The 19,361-nt window shown below is 36.9% G+C and overlaps 3 protein-coding genes across 3 annotated transcripts; 1 reads left to right on the top strand and 2 right to left on the bottom strand.

The window, feature by feature from the left end:
- Window positions 1-6,652: 6,652 nt before the first annotated feature.
- On the bottom strand, window positions 6,653-7,267 carry LOC149016803 (uncharacterized). The gene has a single exon (XM_089156813.1). It carries the CDS (start codon window positions 7,265-7,267, stop codon window positions 6,653-6,655), a length of 615 nt encoding a protein of 204 aa, XP_089012939.1.
- Window positions 7,268-12,162: 4,895 nt separating this feature from the next.
- On the top strand, window positions 12,163-15,547 carry LOC149016804 (beta-glucosidase 13-like). Its single transcript, XM_089154868.1, has 13 exons — window positions 12,163-12,520; window positions 12,603-12,672; window positions 12,773-12,831; window positions 12,989-13,064; window positions 13,292-13,369; window positions 13,440-13,527; window positions 13,637-13,862; window positions 13,996-14,111; window positions 14,205-14,416; window positions 14,514-14,545; window positions 14,679-14,781; window positions 14,876-14,978; window positions 15,097-15,547. The coding sequence occupies exons 1-13, from the start codon at window positions 12,224-12,226 to the stop codon at window positions 15,263-15,265; spliced, it is 1,629 nt and encodes a 542-aa protein (XP_089010994.1). The 5' UTR covers window positions 12,163-12,223; the 3' UTR covers window positions 15,266-15,547.
- A 1,438-nt stretch (window positions 15,548-16,985) lies between these two features.
- Window positions 16,986-18,912, bottom strand: LOC149016805 (cysteine proteinase COT44-like). Its single transcript, XM_089156814.1, has 4 exons — window positions 18,383-18,912; window positions 17,991-18,208; window positions 17,755-17,898; window positions 16,986-17,408 (listed from the first exon to the last, which is right to left on the bottom strand). Exons 1-4 carry the CDS (start codon window positions 18,867-18,869, stop codon window positions 16,986-16,988), a joined length of 1,272 nt encoding a protein of 423 aa, XP_089012940.1. The 5' UTR covers window positions 18,870-18,912.
- Window positions 18,913-19,361: the final 449 nt, after the last annotated feature.

The raw sequence follows: 19,361 nt of genomic DNA on the forward strand, positions 1-19,361 counted from the left end.
GATGTTGATACATATCCAGCCTATATGCCACTAGTGATTTTAAATATTTACAAATTGCTCTCTACGGGAGATGATCCCAACTCTGAGTGAATCAACCAGATGATTTTGATTAATTATCACTGAACATAGGAGGAGTTTTTCAAGATAGAAGTTGTATGTATATGGCATGTAATGTAGTAATTAATTTCATCAATTTAAGCAGCAAATGAGGTTAGAGGAATATCAACTTCAGTTTTCAATGGAAGACTATACACTTCAAGTTCTTTTGATCCGCTCTGAAACTAAATGACATGAAGGGTTGGTAATGAGGAGGACCTCTTCTTCTTACATCAACTCAATGATACTAATTTCTCTGGAGAAGTTCTATTGATTATTTTTAAGACTTCAGTTGCTTTTGATCAAGCATTTTTGCTGGCAAACCATATTCCATTTTTACATTAATGAGTTGCTAGCTTTCAAGGGTCGTTTAGAAACTAGTAGAGTAGAACCTTGATAACAAGAAAAAAGGAGGAAAAAAAAAAAAAAAAAAGAAAAGAAAAAAAGAAGAAGAAGATAGAATCAACAATTAAGCTATGAACTCCAGAAAATAAAATCAGTTACATATACGCATGGAATACATGAATAAATTAATTATAACAAGTAACCTGCCACTTTGGGTTGTGAGTGGTCATGGTGTATGCAACCTTAACTCTTCTTTGTGGAAAGACTGACTGATGACTTAAAAATGTGATGGAAATCGCTCCTCTCTTTTGTTTCTCCTTTTCTCCAAAGCCTCCGCCTCTTTCTGGCCTCCAAAAATGCGTTTACGGATGAGATAAAACATAAATAGGGTTTAAAAATCCGAATTTCCAATTTTGCCCCTAAACAGAAAATGGGATGGGGGTTGGTTCACCCAAACGGCTCAAACTTCTGGCTTGTGGTTGGACCCCCAAACGAACTCCGATTTTGATGATCTCAACTTGAGTCACTTATTTCATCTATTAATCTCTTGTGCATAATCAATAGAAAATGATAGAAAATTCAAAATGGAGACATGAAGCTCAAATATATATTTTTTTTTGATGAAAGAGAAAAATTCAGTAGCTTACTGAAAGCACTTACTAATATTAGATTGGGTTCTACTAGTTTCTGCTACATGATTGGATGGTGTTATGGCTAAATTAACAAACCAACTTTAGAGCATTGAGGATGGGAATTCGTCATACTTCATTGCTTGTGTTGTCTTAGCAACATGCATTAACCTAGATATTACATTAAGAGGCCAAAATCTTGCTGTTGGCTTTGGTAAGAGAGAGTTGGTAGCGCTGAATGGTTGCTCCAAATTTCTCTTAATTCTAGCCCTTGATCTTTTGCTTCATCAATCTCTAACTTGTATACCAAAAAGTGTCACCTCCAATTTATCTACTATATTTAATTTGCCAAAATTGATGAACCTCATATGTCTATTTGCATAGACCCCCATGCTCCATTTTGCAACTCCTATCCGTTCGTTAAATCCTTGCACATATTAAAACAATATTAGTAGTCTGTGGTATATGAGTGCAAATATATTCTTCAAATTGTCTAGATAGCATTAGTGTCATTTTGTCTAGATAGCATTAGTGTCATTTTGTGGTATTTTAGTGTCATTTTGTGTCATTTTGTATTTTTTTTTTTTTTTTGTTTTTTGTGGTTTTTGTGTCGTGGTTTTGTGTTGGATTTTTAGTGAATTGAGAACATTGTTTTTGTTCTCTTGTAGCTGCAATGCTACAATCCATTGGTGTACTCGAGAAAGTACCATCAATGGATTGGGAAATTTTTTATGTAAATACCCTAGAATTTCGTTCTTGCCAAATCAAGTAACAGGTAATTATAAAAATTGAGAGGAGCCATGTAGCATTTGACTTATCCATTTGAGAATAGAAATTTTGACACAAACTCAGAAGAGACGTATCATTCAAATTTTCCATTTGTAATCCTAATGGGCCAGCAGCATGAATTCTTTTCACCCAATCACAAGAGATATTCTGACTGGATATTTGTCTATTGAGCTAGTTTTGCTCTGATAGGTAATCATGCATTCAAGACACACCAGAAGAAAGCTTTCAATTTCGGGTGGATTGGTAACTTCCCCATATACTTCCACCATGTCGCAAAGTGGTCTTCATTAGGTGGAAAGTGCACTTTAACTATTGCGTGAAATGCCAATTTGACTGAGAATTCCCCATTTGGGGAGAGTAAAGAGGATAACGAGTCATTTTGGTCCAACAGGGTAAATGGCATAGTTATGATGGGGTGGGGTTAGAAGAAGGTAAAGAGATCTCCCTATTAAGCATTTGCGGATCATTGAAGACTTCGGTCACTGTGTTGTGCCGTTGCCATAGAGAGAAATCTTGAAGATTTATCAAAATTTTCCTTTGTGAGGGTAACCATGGATCAAACCAGAAAGATGTTTGTGTTCAATTCCCTAGTTTGCGGATCACCATTGTCCCTAGTTGAGGGAGGATACTAGTAATACTATTCCAAATCCAGGATCCCTTTTCAATGTAAACTTTAGGATCAAAGATTGAGGCACCCACATTGCTTCAGCTTGAGAAATGATTTTCCATCCTTGCTTCAATAACAAGGCTAAGTTGTAATCCTCCATCTTCTTGAAACCCATTCCACCCCTTTCTTTTGGTTGGCAGCATTTCCCCCATGATATGAGATTCAATTTCTTGTTCTTACTTGGTTGTCCATTCCAGAATCTTTGACATATCGCATCTATTCTTGTGCAAATTGTCTTCGGAAACCTTAGACATTGCATTTGATAGAGTGCCATAGATTGAATTGCCACTTGCATTATACTCCTCTTCTAGCATAAGATAAAATATTTGTTTTCCAGTATGCCATCTTCCTGGTCATCCGATCTAGAACCATTTATAAGAGCTTTGTTTTCTCCCTTCTCGTCGGCAATTTTGTTCCCAAGTAAGTGGTTTTCCGTTTAATCTCTGATACTCTCAATATTGAAAGTATCAGATTCCTTTTTTCTCTGGATACATTACAGCTGGAAAAAATTGCGTTTTTCTCGAAGTTGATTTCTTGCCTCGTTAGATCATAGAATAGTTCCAAGACTGCTTTCAAAGCTAGTACTTCCTCGGTATCTGCTTTGCAGAAAAGAAATGTATCATCTGCAAAAAAGAGGTGAGTAATCTCTGGTGCCCCATCCGACTTTTATGCCATTCAAAAGAGTAAGGGACCCATACTCATCGAGCAGACGAGATAAAACTTCCATAATTAATAGGAAGAGGTAAGGATTGAGTGAACATCCTTGTCTTAACCCACGAGATCCCAAAAACCACATGTAAGGAGACCCATTAAGCTTAATCGAAAAAGTCGGCGATGAGATTAATGCTTTAATGAGCAAGCAACACTTATCGTCAAACCCAAGAAATTGAAAGAGTTTGACAATGATGTCCCTATCTGCCCTATATAGGCCTTGGACATGTTCAATTTTAGGGTGATAAAACCAGTCTTACTACGAGATTTTTGCATGTAATGAAAGATTTTGTGGGCTACTATGACATTATCCGTGATCTGTTTGTTAGCCATGAAAGCACCGTGATCCAGGGAAATGATACCGGGTAGAAAGGGTTTCAACCTCTTGGCCAAAATTTTTGCTATTATTTTGTAAGACATATTGCATAGGCTAATATGTCGAAAATCAGAGACAGCTTTTGCCTAATCCTTTTTCGGGATGAACACAAGAGGGTGTGGTTGACTCCACCAAGTAATCGACCTTCCAATAAGAAGGAAGTCACAAAATTGACTACATCCTCATTAATTAAATTCCAAATTTTTTGAAAGAAAAAGGCATTAAACCCATCAAACCCAGGGGCTTTAAAAGGTCCAAGGGAGAAGACAACACTTTTAACCTCTAAGTGATTTGGGATGGCCAAAAGAGATCCACCCCTCACATCAATGGGTGGGAAGAGACTTTTTACAAACTCAGGATCCAGGGAACAAGGAGCTTGATAAAGTTTTTTCATATACTCAACAAATACCCCAACTGTTTCTCTTGGATTAGGGAAACACTGACCATTTTCTTCAACTAAAGAGATCTGTCTCCGATGATGATTGATTTTACTAGGAGAGATGGTAAAATCTAATGTTTTGGTCCCCATTAGAAATATACATACCTCGAGACTTTTGGAACCAAAACATCTCTTTAGCTTTTAGAGCTCAATCCAACATTTGTTTCTTTTGATAGATGAGATTCCAATCCGGATTGGTACCTTGTTCCATTACATCAATTTCAAGGGTTGTTCTATGGAACATATTGTTCACATTACTGAAAAACCGAATTATTCCAGACTTCCAGTGTCGCAAAAAACGAGACTATTGGTTAACTTTTCATTAAGAGGTACACAAGAGTTTTCAAACCATGCATACTGAAAATATGAAGAGAAATTAGGGTGAGAAAACCATGCATTTTGAAAATGAAAGAGCTTCCGATTATGGTTTGGTGCAACACAGGGTTCAAGGATCAGAGGGTTGTGGTTAGACCCAATCGCAGGTAATTTTGCAACCTACGGGTTCGAGAAACAACTAAACCAGTTTAGAGAAGAAAAGACCCAATCTAGCTTTTCCTTAACCAAATTAGGAGGTTTTTGTCTATTAGTCCAAGTGTACGGGCACCCAGGCGCCTAAATATCAAAGAGGTTTTCTGCATTAATGATCGCTCTCAAAGCAGGGAGCGCACTAGAGGGCTTAAAAGTTCCTCCTAATTTATCTTTGTTTCCAGAGGTTCATTGAAGTCCCTCATAATCACAAATGGTTCCTTAATCGAATACAGTAAGGAAGCCACATGTGACTAGCATGCCTTTCCATTAGAATAATTAAGGGGGGCTTAAATGAACACAACCACAAAGGGACAACCATTTCTCTTGCATCAAATCATAAAGGATGAGGGATCGGAATGAATCAATCGAGCTTGATAATTCGACAAAGATAAAACCACCATCCCTCCCTTTAACCTTTTGGTTCCAAGGCTAGCCTCTTGTCCCACAATGTTATACCCACTAAAAAGTTTCTTCTTACCGGACACTAGCGCTTGATGGTCCAGACATTTCTTTTTCACACAAAAAGACTAGGTCTAGTTTGTGTTTCTTCAAATTTTTTGCCAAGTAGAGTTAAGTAAAATTATCATTGATACCCCTCATATTCCAAACCAAGAATTTCATGGTAACAAAAAAAGAAATTAGCACAAATATAAACCTCCATAAATGGAAAACTTTCTTCCACCACCTATTTCCCCAGGATAGAATCACACTGAGAATACAAATATAATAATAAAAAGCAAGGATGGGAAAGAAGTAAATAGATTACATAGATCCCTACACCTAGTAAAAACTGTCATTCATAAAATAACAAGAAGGATACACATAGAAAACCTAAATCAAGCAGAAAAACTATTTCTAGACTTAGGGTGGATTTTGTTTAACCAACTATTCAAAATAGCAAGTATTGAAATAAAGAGTACGATGCAGAAATCAAAGAACTCAGAGTATTTATGGTATGAGAAGACCTGGGGGATGGCAATCGCCAGTCTCACCACTACATTCTAGAACACAACTTGAGGAGCCTGTTGAGTTTGAGCCATCTACTGTATCGGTATAACTGGGTTTAGATTGAGAAGATAACGTGCTTCCATGGATCCCCATGCAGCCCAAAACAGAGTGTTAGGGTCCAAAGATTCCCTCAGTAGTGAATCCAAAAAGAGGTTGAAACGATCGAGACGTAGGAGTTGCATGAAATTTGGAGATGTCCTACGACGTTTGGGCGTGGTTGGGACAGTGATTATAGGTTGTTCTTCCACCCCCCTCTCGATGTGTACCCCTTCATCTATTTGAGTTTGCGCATCAGCTGTAGAAACTTTTTGGTCAACCTTTGTCCCATTGATTTTCTCCTCAAGTTCAATACAATCACATTTGGACACCAATGTAACAGACTGAGTGTTAAGTGAATGGATAGTCACCCTCTCCAACTTTTCTAAATGATCAAAGGCCAAGAGCATTTTTTGCATCAATTGCGACTTAGCTCCATGTGTATCGTCTTGTCCCATCTCCATTTTATGTTTTCCTTTTTCTAGAGTCAGCTCCTTGGTTTGTTCTAGCAGCATGCTCACTTCAAACCCCTCATTTTTTGTGTTTATGTTAACATCTCTTTTGAGGATCAGAGGTTTGACTCACTTTGTTGTTGAGTCCCTCTGCATCCTGGATCACCAAACCCATCAATATATCTTTGGAAAGTCCCTTCTTACTCAAAACATCTTCATCATCCCTTGACTCAACTTGCGGCTGCTCATTAACAAGAGCTAGCCCCTTTGGCCTTTCAATACCACCCGAGGATACCTTTCTTCTTTTGTGACTTGTTAGTTCCAGCAGCATTCCCAGCATAACTTGTGTTATTAAACTTTGAATTAGTTCCTTGAAGATGAAGTCTTCTATTACGAGTATCATCACCTTCCAAACCTTGGTCACCATCAGCCTCCCTACTCACTGTAGCAGGGAGCATGAATAAATTCTCTCGAAACTTCTTGTTGAAAGCATATGGGTGTTCCCAAATTTAATTGGATGAGTGATAAGATTTTGATAGATCTTTACATGGCTTGATTTAGATTTGCCTTCATCTTCTACAATGGGACACCGAGTGGAAGAGTGGTTGATCTTCCCACAATTGTCACAAATGAAGTAAGTTCATATTTGAGTTGAACATGCACCCATTCTTCCCCACAACTTTTTAACTGAGCATACAGTCTAATCGGGTGATTAAGGTTATGCATCACCTTAATTTGAGCTGACCCCTCTAGAAGCCTCATTGCATCAACATCCATTTGGATCTCCACTACCTTCCCTAGTTCACTGGCTACCTTTAATATCAGCCCATATTCAAAACAATTAAAATGAATGCCCCTCATTTGCACCCATATAGCAATTGGAGGAAGAGAACCCCTGTCATTGTTCTTTGGAATCAGATCCATAGCCACATGCAAAAGCAGCCTGTCCACCCACCATGGTGACATTGATAAAACCTCATTTCTATTATTTTCAGAGGCAAAAATAGCTCGAAAGCCTGCTCTGCTGATAATGGAGATACCAACAACTCCTAGAGGAACCCATAGCTCTACCAGCCTTCTACAGATTTCTGAAATATGTTCAATGTGTTCTCCAATCACCAGCCCATATAAAGTCCTGGAAGCTAGGCAGCGAGCAGAGAAATTAGATGATCCCCCTTCTTTCCATCCCATCGTGTTTGAATACCCCTTGTAGTTCTCCCTTGAACCTGATCTAAACCTTGTTGGAAAATCATGAATATTTGAGGAATTTCCTTCTGCAATGGTTCTAGAGGGGTGGGGGGGGGGGGGGGGAGAACTATTAGTGGTTCACCATACTAGCATCCCCCTGAGGTTATTTACTTAGAAGAAGAGACTAGATATACAGGGGAGAGAAGGGAGACCATGTTCGAGTGGTAGAGGATGGGAGATAGGTTGGTCTTTTTCGGGCTGGTTTGGCGTGCAAGGGGAAAGTTTGCTTTTACCTACCGCTAGTGGTTGAAACCTCATGAAGCTCAGATTCGAAACTGTAAATCACCCATTCTTATAACGTCGAAGGAGTTTATTTTTATGATAAAAGGAATTTGTTATTATAATATTTTATGAGGATAGAGAAACTACCTCATCATATGTGGTCCCATATGCTCTATACAGAGCAAGAGAAATGATTGTCTACTTATTTTTATTAGAAAGAGAAATAATTATCATGCTCATAAGAATTTACACTTTTTTGTGGAGGCATATATGTTGTTTGGGCATTAAGTTGGTGTGCCCCATGCCACATGCAACCACTTAAAGGATGGTTCTCTCTAACAACAACAATAATGACACTATTAGGAAAAAGAATAAGAACACGAATAAGAATATTTATGCTATGAATTCTTTATGGGAAGGCATTGTCCGTATGCACATCATTAAAAAAAAAAGAAAGAATAATTTTGGAATAATTATTGTTTCCCCCTTTACTATAACTTAATTACTAAAAATATCTTCCTCTTTATGAAATTACTGTTGCTTCGTTCAATTTTAACGGTGTTAAAAGATTGTTATGGTTGAATGTTTAATGTTTACTTTTCCCTTCTAAAATTAAGAAATCAAAAGATAATATTATCCTCATTTAGAAAAACCATATAAAATACGAGTTGTATTCTTATCATTTTGGATTTCAAAAAAATGAGTACCCTATTGGTAGTGGGAACTTTCTGATTTTTTTTTTCTGGTAAGAGAACTTCTCAAAATTAATAATGTCAAATTAGACAATAAATAAATAAACACCTATTGGATGTAAGAACTTTTTAAAATTAATAACATAAATAACAAAAATTAAAAAATAACATCAAATTGAAAAAAAAAATATATATATAAAAGATAAAAAAAAGGATAATTACTGTTGTGACTGTATTATAGTTTAATTACTATTTTATTCCCTATACTTTTTGAAATTACTAATCTACCTTAAACTTCACTTGTAATTACTGTTGCCCCTTACCGTTAAACTCCGCCAGTTAAGTGATGATGTGGCAATTTTTATTTATTTAAAAATCCAAAAATAACCCTAAGGTTTTATTCTACTTATTTATACTTTATATTAAATTACATTATTATCTTATTATTAGGAAAAAATTAACCCTAATTAGGTAGCTCCTTATTTTTTAGCTTTTTTATATATACTTTTCAATTTGGTGTTGCTTTTCAGTTTTTATTATTCACTTTCCAATTTGATGTTATCAATTTTAAGAAGTTCCCATTTTAATTAGATTTTCATTTAGTTACTATCTAATTTAGCGTTATCAATTTTAGGAAGTTCATTTTCTTAGCAGAAAAAAATAATTTAGGTAATATTTTTTTGAAATTTAAAATAATAAGCATACAACTCTAAAATTGGTACTTGATATGTTTTTTTTTTTCTTCTTCCTTTTCTCTCTCTCTCCTTCTAAATGAGGATAATTGTATTTTGACTTTAATTTTAGAAGGACAAAATAGACATTAAACATTAAATTGTAACAGTCTCTTAACACTGTTAGAACTGAAGGGGACAACAATAATTTCATATAAAGCAGGATTTTTTTAGTAATTAAACTATAGTATAGGGGGCAATAATAATTATCTCATTAAAAAAATAAAATAAGAAGTTATCATATTTTTTTACTATCTTATATTTTTAATATTGGTTTTGAATTTTGTAAATAGGGAGAGGAAGGAGCCATGGGTTGAGAAGAAGAGGAAGAAAAACTCATTTTTTCCTCCTTCGGACACGGTAAGAGAAGAAGATGAGATTTTTATTATTATTTTGTTTTCTCACTTTATTATTTAAGTTAGATGTTATTTTTTTCCTAATAACTAATGGTATAATGTAATTTAATACAAAGTGTAAATAAGTAATTTTAAAATTTAGGATAATTTTGGGATTTTTAAATAAATAAAAAGTGTCACATCATCAATTAACTAACAGTTTAACAGTAAAGAGGTAGTAGTAATTAAGAGTAAAGTCGTCAGATTAATAATTTTAAAAATATAAAAAATGATGTAGTAATTAAACTATAGTAAAAGAAGTAACAATAATTATTCAATAACTTTTTTTTTCTTTGTTGGCAAGTGTTTTGTGCTCATGTAATTAATGCATACACCACTGCAGATACAATGGGCCTGTCTAGTAACACTTTTGTTCCTTCTTGTTTCTCTTCTTTTGTATATATTTTTTTTTTGGGTAAAGGTCTTGTTTTGTATTTGTAGAACAAAAAAAATAGAATCTTCCATCTAAGTATATAATATATATAATATATATATATATATTTTTTTTTTTTTTTTTTTTTTTTTTTTTATATATATATATATATATATTTTAAATTATTCTATGAAACAAACCCACCTCTATTTTGTGTTAAAAAGTGGATTTCTTTTTCAGAATCTAAGTTCATTCGGGACAGTTTATATACAGATGACATCTCTAGGTTTTATTTTTTTATATTTTTATTTTTCAATATATAATGTATAATTTAAACATACAACGAGGCTTTTTCCTTGGTCTCAAAGAGATTCAAATTCTTAACCTTGTACTATAAGGACTTTTAGAAAAAAAAAAAAAAAAATCATGTTTCACCATTTTTTTCAGCTTTCTTTTATTTTTAAAATAAAAAATTGAAAATAGAAATTCTTCCACCAAAATTTCTGCCAAAGGCTTGAAAAAGAAGAGAGAAAAACAAGCACAAGTCTCGATCTTCTACCATTACTTCTGTCTTTGAAAAAGAGTTTGAAACACTATTTTGTGATTTTGAAATGTTTTTCTAAGCACATAAACAGTTAAGGTGATAAAATATATGCTTTAGAGTAATAGGCTCAATGAATGTGCATAAGGAGTTCTATTTTATACAAAAGTTTCTTGGCTTCCTTGGTATCCCATTTCTTTATGTTGTGTCCTCAAGTATTTTCACATTGATTAAATTGACATAAATGATCTCTCAATGATCCCAAAATTGACGTTGCATGGTTTAATAATTCTGTTCATTCAATTTTTCTTTACTTAAGCATTTAATATTTTACCTTGGTTAAATAATTCCAATCATTGTCAAGTTTTACCCAAAATATGCTATAGTGATGTTTAGGTGTCCAATCACCTAGTCAAAATTTTAATAAGCATTAAAATCTTATTCATAATCTCAAAAAATATTTGTTAGATATTTTGGTACCATAAACTCTAAGCTAATGGAAATTTTTTACTATTTTTAAGGTTGTAAATTATGAAATTATGTATGTTTATTCCCTTCGATGCTGCAGTATTTGGAGGGTAATTAATTTTTTGGAAATCCTTTTCAATTTCTAGCAAAAACTATGGTAATTAATTTTTAGAAATAAAATTGGAAGCAATGAAGAAAAATAATAATACTAAAAGATAAACAAAAACTAGAAATGAATATTCTACATAGAACTTTGTTAGATGAAAGTAGGAGTCGCATGCTCTCTTGTCAGTGGGTATAAATTACATCTTAATTAAAATTAATTATTTTCTCAGTTTTATTTTAATTAAGAAAAAATATTATAATAATCGAATTCCAGTTGCAGTGCTTTTTGAATAGAGAGCTGTTCATAGGATTCTTTGAAACTTATGTTGGCTTGTGGTCCATTTTAAATTGAGAATCTCACGTTTTTAATGAAGTAATTTTCTTTGGTACAAAGACGGGGCTAAACAATTCAAAGGAAAAAAACAAAAAACTTAACTTAAATAAGACTCTCTATCCACCATGAGAATTCATTCTAACCCAACTGGAGGATCCGGAAAGAATGCCCATGGGTCCAAGAAACAAAGTTGCATCCTAGACATCCAGTCAGTAGCTTTGTTTGCTTCTCCACCAATGTGAATAAACCTCATCCTTCCATTAAAGTATTCCTGAAAAGGCTGAAAGGGTTTTTTAAAGTTATTACATAAAATACGTGTGACCTTTTTTTTTTTTTTGTTGCCAACCCCAGTTTCCAAGGCTTTGCCCTGACTAATCCGGTGTTCGACCCGGGTTGCACACCTGACTGTGGTGGGTGAGTCTCCCAGCGGAAATTTTTTGCATCCACAAGGTTGCGATACCGGAACCTTGCTTAAGTGGACCAAGCTGCTTACCACTTGGACCAACCCCGTTGGTATACGTGTGGCCTTTTAAGTAGTTAAAATAAAATACTTATTAGAAGACAAGAATTATGTTTCTTGTTTCCATTTAAAAGCACATAATAAGATATGTTTAAAAGATTAAAATGACAAATAAAGATTAAGATGCATTTTTCTGACATTGATTATAATCCAATACAAAATCTATAATTAACATGCAAAGCTAATCATATTATAATTGGTACTGGCAACATCGAGGAGAAAAGAAAATGACAGTTTAACCATTAGAGTCAGATTTCACAGCAACTGCGAGGCATGAGGATTATCTTTCAAGCACAGGGACCACATAATGGTTGGTATGAAATCGACCCTCGTTGTTAAACAATTATTAGAGAGAACCCAAGTTCAGATTTACTAAATCCAAAATATGATTTCTTAGCTCTATATAAGTTTATCTTAGTTCTAATGCAAAGTAACTCCCAATAACTATTGAGCTAATTACAAATCTCACTCTCTTCGTGTAGTTTGTGCTTTTGTGGCTTGTTTGCTCAGCCTAAGCTATGCAAGCAAACATGCTGAATGTTGGTCAGTTGTTGCCTCAGCCAAAGACTATCACAAAGGTTCATCAAGGCTTCTCGCTGTTGCATAAGACCAGCTTCATTACAGGGCATGGGAGTAGCGTAAGACTCCTCCTTACAGGACCACGAAGAGTAGCAGCTCTCCGTGCAAATTGGAAGAGCAGTTCTATTCAGGTCATTTCTAATGAAGCTAATGGGAATGCCAGTGATGAGACAATCATCAAACGAAGTGATTTTCCAGAGGACTTCTTCTTTGGAACTGCTTCATCTGCTTATCAGGTATCTGTGCTTTACATGCATGGCTTCAAAAATTTTCTTATTTATGCATTTTATCTGTCAATGAGTTTCATTCTCTAATTAGTACGAAGGTGCCATAAAAGAAGGTGGTAAAGGAGTAAGCAACTGGGATCAATTCACTCATAGACATCCAGGTCTCTCTCTCCTCCACAAACACAAAAAGAGTCAAAGACATTTTCTTTCTTCCATACATGCTTGAAAGAGTGCAAATCACTAACAATAATTTGTGGACAGATATGATAAAGGATGGCAAAAATGCAGATGTGGCTGTAGATTCTTATAATCGATACAAGGTACGTATCATGCATATTTATCGTAGTATGCTGGTGGTGCATTGCATGTTTCATGCTAGCTCGTGTTGAACACACCTCATCATGTTTTTTTTTTTTTAATTTCATGGGGACACATCTCCTGTTGATTATGATGATGATGTTAAAAAATTTTCATCAGGAACATGTGGCTGTGATGAAGGATTTGGGTGTCAATTCTTACCGATTCTCGATTGCATGGACTAGAATAATACCAAGTAAGTAGTAAGAATTGTTACACATTGTTTCTTATGTGAGCACACACAGTGGGTTCTGTTTGAATGTCTCACATGCATTAATATTCACTCACATACATGAAAGCCAAGGGTTAGAGGCAAAATCTCTTGTGGTTGAAGAGTTATATGTTGGTTTATTCATATTATTCTTACAATTTTAGAAATGATAAATTTGAACTCTGGTTTTCTTAACACTAATACATCCGTAGCTGGAAAGCTAAGTGGAGGAGTGAGCGAGGAAGGCATCCAATATTATAACAACGTCATCGATGAGCTTCTATCCAACGGTAGACTCTCTCTCTTTCTCTCTCTAATATAAGATTAATTATGTCATGAAATTAACTTAAATACATGCAGGGATTCAACCTTTCGTGACTCTTTTCCATTGGGATGTCCCTCAAGCACTGGAAGATGAGTATGGTGGTTTCTTGAATCCTAATATCATGTAAGGAGCTCTTGCTCTAGCTTCGAATTAGCATTTTTTCTCATCAAAACTTGAAGTTCATCACTACTCATTGATTGTATAAACAATGTGTGTATGTATCTGTTTGCAGAAACGATTACACAGACTATGTAAATGTTTGTTTTGCCCGATTTGGTGACCGTGTGAAGCATTGGATTACCTTGAACGAACCATTTATTTTCACTAGAGAAGGATATATTTTTGGCAACTTTCCTCCTGGCCCTGTAGAAGATCTTGGGACACATCCATATACAGTGGCTCATAACTTGCTTCGTGCTCATGCGGCTGGGGTAGATCTCTACAGGAAGAACTACCAGGTAATCAATACTTAAGCTTATATTCTGTAACAAGTAAGATTAATCTGAATTCTATTTAAACTTAATTATGTTCTATAAAAATATTTTGGATTTGATAAAAATTGAATTCAAAATGCTGAGTGTTGTTTCACAGGAGGTCCAAGGAGGCAAGATTGGAATCACATTGAATTGTGAGCTTACGGTTCCTTTAACCAATAAACAAGCCGATATGGAAGCAGCTGGAAGAGCTTCAGATTTCTCATTTGGATGGTGAGTCTTTGTTAATTTATGATGAAAATTAAAACTTATATTCAAAAGCATAAATCAATCAACTCCACATAATCTATCTATTTATCTTACCAGGTTTATGGATCCAGTAAACTTCGGAGACTATCCCGAGAGCATGAAACATCTTGTGAGAAACAGGCTTCCTACATTCTCTGCTGAGGAATCTCTCATGCTGAAAGGGTCGTATGACTTCCTTGGACTAAACTATTATACTGCAAATTATGTTACTGATGCCCCTGCTTCTCATATTGGTAGTTATCTCACTGATGGTTGCTTCAGAATTTCTAGTAAGTACAAATATATAGAAACCTTGAACATTAGGCGTTACTATCTTTTAACAGTGACAGATCCCTCAACTGAGTCTTTGGTTTTTATACATAACAGGTCGCCTAGAAGGAGTCCCTATTGGTGAACCGGTATGTAATTATATATGTATATGATAAATTTTTTGTTCAACCGATATCCAACCAACCTATATTCACCCATGTATGTTGGTGCATCTTTATATTTTTCAATCATTCGTATTAACAATATCTGATTAACTTACAGACTGGTTCAGATTGGCTCTTTGTCTATCCACAAGGATTACAAGAGCTCCTACTTAACATAAAAGAGAAGTATAATAACCCCGTTGTTTACATTACTGAGAACGGTAAGCCATTAGTTTATTCCAATGCTCTTTAGCATGTTAGGTGTCTACTAGGTTTAATTTGGAAGAAGTTTTATGTTAATATGTTTTCTTGCAGGAATTTCTGAGCACAGCTCATCGACAATGGATGAATCTATTAATGATGCCCAAAGGGTGAAAGCCCTCCAGGACCATCTATATTACCTCAAGAGTGCCAAAGAGTGAGTATACATGTACTGCATATGTTCTTCTCGTTTAGAAAAGGAAAAAATAAGGGAAAACAAAGATAACAGTTTCTCTTATTGATATTTGGGTTTTTGTATTTTCTGTATTTTGTAGTGCTGGTGCAGATGTGAAGGGATATTTTGTGTGGTCTTTGCTGGATAATTTTGAATGGAATATTGGCTTCACAGTTCGCTTTGGAATTAACTATGTAGACTTCAATGATGACCTAAAAATATATCCAAAGAATTCAGCCACTTGGTATAAAGAATTCCTCACTCAGTAAGAAAAGAGTGAATCCTGGTCTTCCCTTTCATAATTTCCTTTGTAATAAACTACTGTTGTTTTTTGTATGATTTGAAAGACCTTTTTGTGGGGGAGGGATCTTTCATGAGAATCATTTGTGGGTATTATTAATAAACTAGTTTGGTGACTAGTATAATGGTAGAACTAATCCCAAATGGGTTTGATGCGTTTGTGTGTTTGGAATATTTCCTAATTTATTTCATTCAAGTTCTTTATGGTTAGAAGTTCACCTTTAATATTTTTCGAATAATGGCCCCAAACAAGCAAGTAAATATTTATGACATATCTTCAAGTATGCAAAGCATGCATCCGAGCTTATACATATCTTGATCATCGTAGTCTGGTGAAAGAATGTTTATGCACAACTACGTTTGTGTTAATGGTTATACCTTCTAATAGTTGATGAGAATAGGAATACAAGTTTTTCTACAATATACCTTTCCTTGATTATTTTTGTTTCCTAAGTTTAACTACGTCCTTCATCTATCATTGTAAAATTGAAATGGTGAGAACAAAGCAAATTAAAAGAGAAAATCTATTGGAGGATGACATACATGGAATGATCATATCAAAGCTATGAGTAGTTTGGATACATAATCATGATGTTGGAACAATGGCATGCATGTAAGCATTGCTGCGTGCTATTCCTGTGATCAACGATCTCATTATTCCAAGAAACCTTGTAGGGGTCTATGTGCTTCAGTGCACTACAAGTGGTTTGCCATTGCTCTGTTGTAGCATAAGAGACTGTAAGAAATTAGCAGCGCAAGATATAACCGTGAGTAGCCCTAGTTATGAAAATAACAAGAGCATCATCACCAGTTAGCAAGCTCTTCTAGTGGTATAGGGATGATCGTATGGCATCCGAATGGACCACATGTATGAAACCAAAGACAACATTTCCTGTGAAGGCAACTATCGCCATTATTGTCAACACAACAACACTTTTGGATTTTTTTGTAGCAGGTGTTGGTCAATTCTACACCACAAGCATAGGGATTAGGCGGTGGTGGCAGAGGAGGGCTAGGTGGGGGTGGCGAAGGAGAGGGAGGAGGTGGAGGAAAGGGAGGAGGAGGGCTTGGTGGGGGTGGCGATGGAGAGGGAGGAGGGGGGCTAGGTGGGGGTGGCGATGGAGAGGGAGGAGGAGGAGAAGGAGAAGGAGGGGGTGGCGAAGGAGAGGGAGGAGGAGGGCTAGGTTGGTGAGGAGGTGGAGGAGAAGGGGGTGGCGACGGAGAGGGAGGAGGAGGGCTTGGTTGGTGAGGAGGTGGAGAAGGAGGAGGAGGGCTTGGTGGGGGTGGAGACGGAGAGGGAGGAGGAGGGCTTGGTTGGTGAGGAGGTGGAGGAGAAGGAGGAGGAGGGCTTGGTGGGGGTGGCGATGGAGAGGGAGGAGGAGGGCTAGGTGGGGGTGGAGACGGAGAGGGAGGAGGAGGGCTAGGTGGGGGTGGAGATGGAGAGGGAGGAGGAGGGCTTGGTTGGTGAGGAGGTGGAGGAGAAGGAGGAGGAGGGCTTGGTGGGGGTGGCGAAGGAGAGGGAGGAGGAGGGCTAGGTGGGGGTGGCGACGGAGAGGGAGGAGGAGGGCTAGGTGGGGGTGGCGACGGAGAGGGAGGAGGAGGGCTTGGTGGGGGGGGGGCTGGTGGGGGTGGGACGGAGAGGGAGGAGGAGGGCTTGGTTGGTGAGGAGGTGGAGAATGGGGAGGAGGGCTAGGTGGGGGTGGCGACGGAGAGGGAGGAGGAGGGCTTGGTTGGTGAGGAGGTGGAGGAGAAGGAGGAGGAGGGCTTGGTGGGGGTGGAGGCGGAGGAGGGAGGAGGAGGGCTAGGTGGGGGTGGCGATGGAGAGGGTGGAGGGGGGCTATGTGGGGGTGGAGGTGGAGGAGAGGGAGGGGGAGAAAGAGGGCTGGGAGGTGGCGGTTGGGGAATCTTCTTGATGGGGTAAAATGGCTGACTAGTAATTTCACAACTACCGCAGTGTTTTTGGGAATTACGTGCAATCTTCATGTATCCACTCTCACCCCAGCTAGGTCCCCACGAGTTCTTTGCAAGCCAATAGTCACAACCATTTTCGGAGCCATAGCCCACAATAGTCACACTATGATAATCTATCCCGCAAGGTTCTGAGAAGACGCCCTAAAAAATAAAATAAAGATGTTGGAAAGGAATTAGAGTTCTATCATTTTCATAAAAAAATTTGCTAGAGAACTAAAAACGAGTCTGAATCCTCTTCCCCCATGGAGAGTATCTTACTGAAAAGAAAATCAATGGATCACCATTACTAAAAGAAATATAAGATCTTACTTTGAGATTGAACTCGTGTCAATCCAACCATATAAGTTAAAAAATTTCTTTCCCATATAGGGAGAGTTTCCAGACTCAACAAACTGGTAGACCGATCCTTGTAGGTTTTTTAGATTCAAAGAGGCCTCAACCATCAATGATCATGCATTATGAGAAAGAGAGAGAGATGGGCATTTACAGATTTGTAGTGTTGGAAAGACAAGCTACCAGCTTTAATGAAAACTGTAACCGGTTGATGGGCCACAGCTTTCTGTAATGCCTTCTCGTTGCACTGAGGAGAAACCTCTTTGAAATCGTTAATGGTAACATTTTGACCCTTTTCCTGTAGCAAAACATGGGAGATAAAGAGAGATCATTAGCAGTTGTTTGGGTCTGCGAAAATTGTAAAATCTCAGAAAACATATCATTACAGACCAGAGCCCGATTGCATTTGCCTTTGATAGCTTGGTAAGGGTAATCTTCTTCGGTGGAGATGCCATAGTGCTTAATATAATAGAAGGCTGCAATAACAGAGCCACCATACTTGGTGGCGCAGTCCACCAGCTCCTGCTCCGACAACGATATTAGATTCCCAGTTACAATCTGATTTATCCCTTCCACAGCAGCAATCGCCGCAAACGGCCATTCATTCCCTTCAAATTTTCATGTCAAGAAATCGACTCAGCCCTTCAATTCTATTTCTCTTTGTAGATCCACGCTGCTCAATATGCCAAACACAGCTTATAAAAATATAGAGACAAAAACTAACCAAAACCCTAACCCTAACCCTATTATATAATTGAAAGAACCAAATAGATTTCACTCACAGAATTGATTGCCTTGATCTTTGACAGGAACAACAGCACCTTTTTCCCTCCAATCAATTGAGTCCGGCAAGTTATCACCATCATCATCAGAAGAATAGCCATTCCTCTTAAGCCACATTGACTTTGTCAACTTGGGATCAATAGTCTTGGTACCCAGATACGCAGCACGGAATTCGTCGTTGGTAAGATCTGTGAACTTATTCAGCCCTAGCTTGTACGAAGGATTCTCAAAGTTGTGCTCCTCAATGAACCTGAGGTTTTCCTGAAAAATCTTGAACCTCATCTCCTTTTCCTCCAAGGTGTTGTGATTCTTATTGTGTTTCACAAGCCATTTTTCATATGCAACCAGCACCTCAGTGTGGCTCCTTATCTCATCATGACTGAATCTTGATACATCCAAAGTTTGACCAGAAGCAAAAGACAACAAAAGCAAGCAGAGAACCACCATGGTTGCCATCTTAGAAGAACAGGAAGACGATGAAACCATGTCTCCCCAATACAGAGAGAAAATATTTTTTATGGTAAATGAAAGGAATTTAAGTACAGCGAAATTTGAGGGGAAAAAAATCATTTCATTGACGAAAATAATTAAAATAAAAATGTGATACAAGAGACATGTGTCACGCTTGACTAAACTATTTTTTATCCCATTGATATCGCTGTGAGGGTGGAATGAGGTGATAGGAGAGACTTAGCAAGAAAATGAGCTTCATAGGTGGCAGACATGAATCGAGCCAGAGAAAATCGAAATAAATAAATAAATAAATATTTTTGATAAATGACCCAGTTGAGAGGTCATCATGTTGAGAAATAGAAAGCTTAATATACTGTTGGCAAGAGCAAAGCAAGCAGAACGTGTCCTCAACTGTAGTTTTTGGATCTATATCCTCCGGGCGTCCAACCCGTCCACCAACAGAAAACAGGCGGATGGATTTAAACCATCAAATATGTGTTTAAACCCGACAGTTACAATTTAATT

This window comes from Hakea prostrata, chromosome 5 (genome assembly GCF_041222555.1).
Source record: "Hakea prostrata isolate BN-2017 chromosome 5, UWA_Hpros_2, whole genome shotgun sequence".
NCBI classification, from domain to species: Eukaryota; Viridiplantae; Streptophyta; class Magnoliopsida; order Proteales; family Proteaceae; genus Hakea; species Hakea prostrata.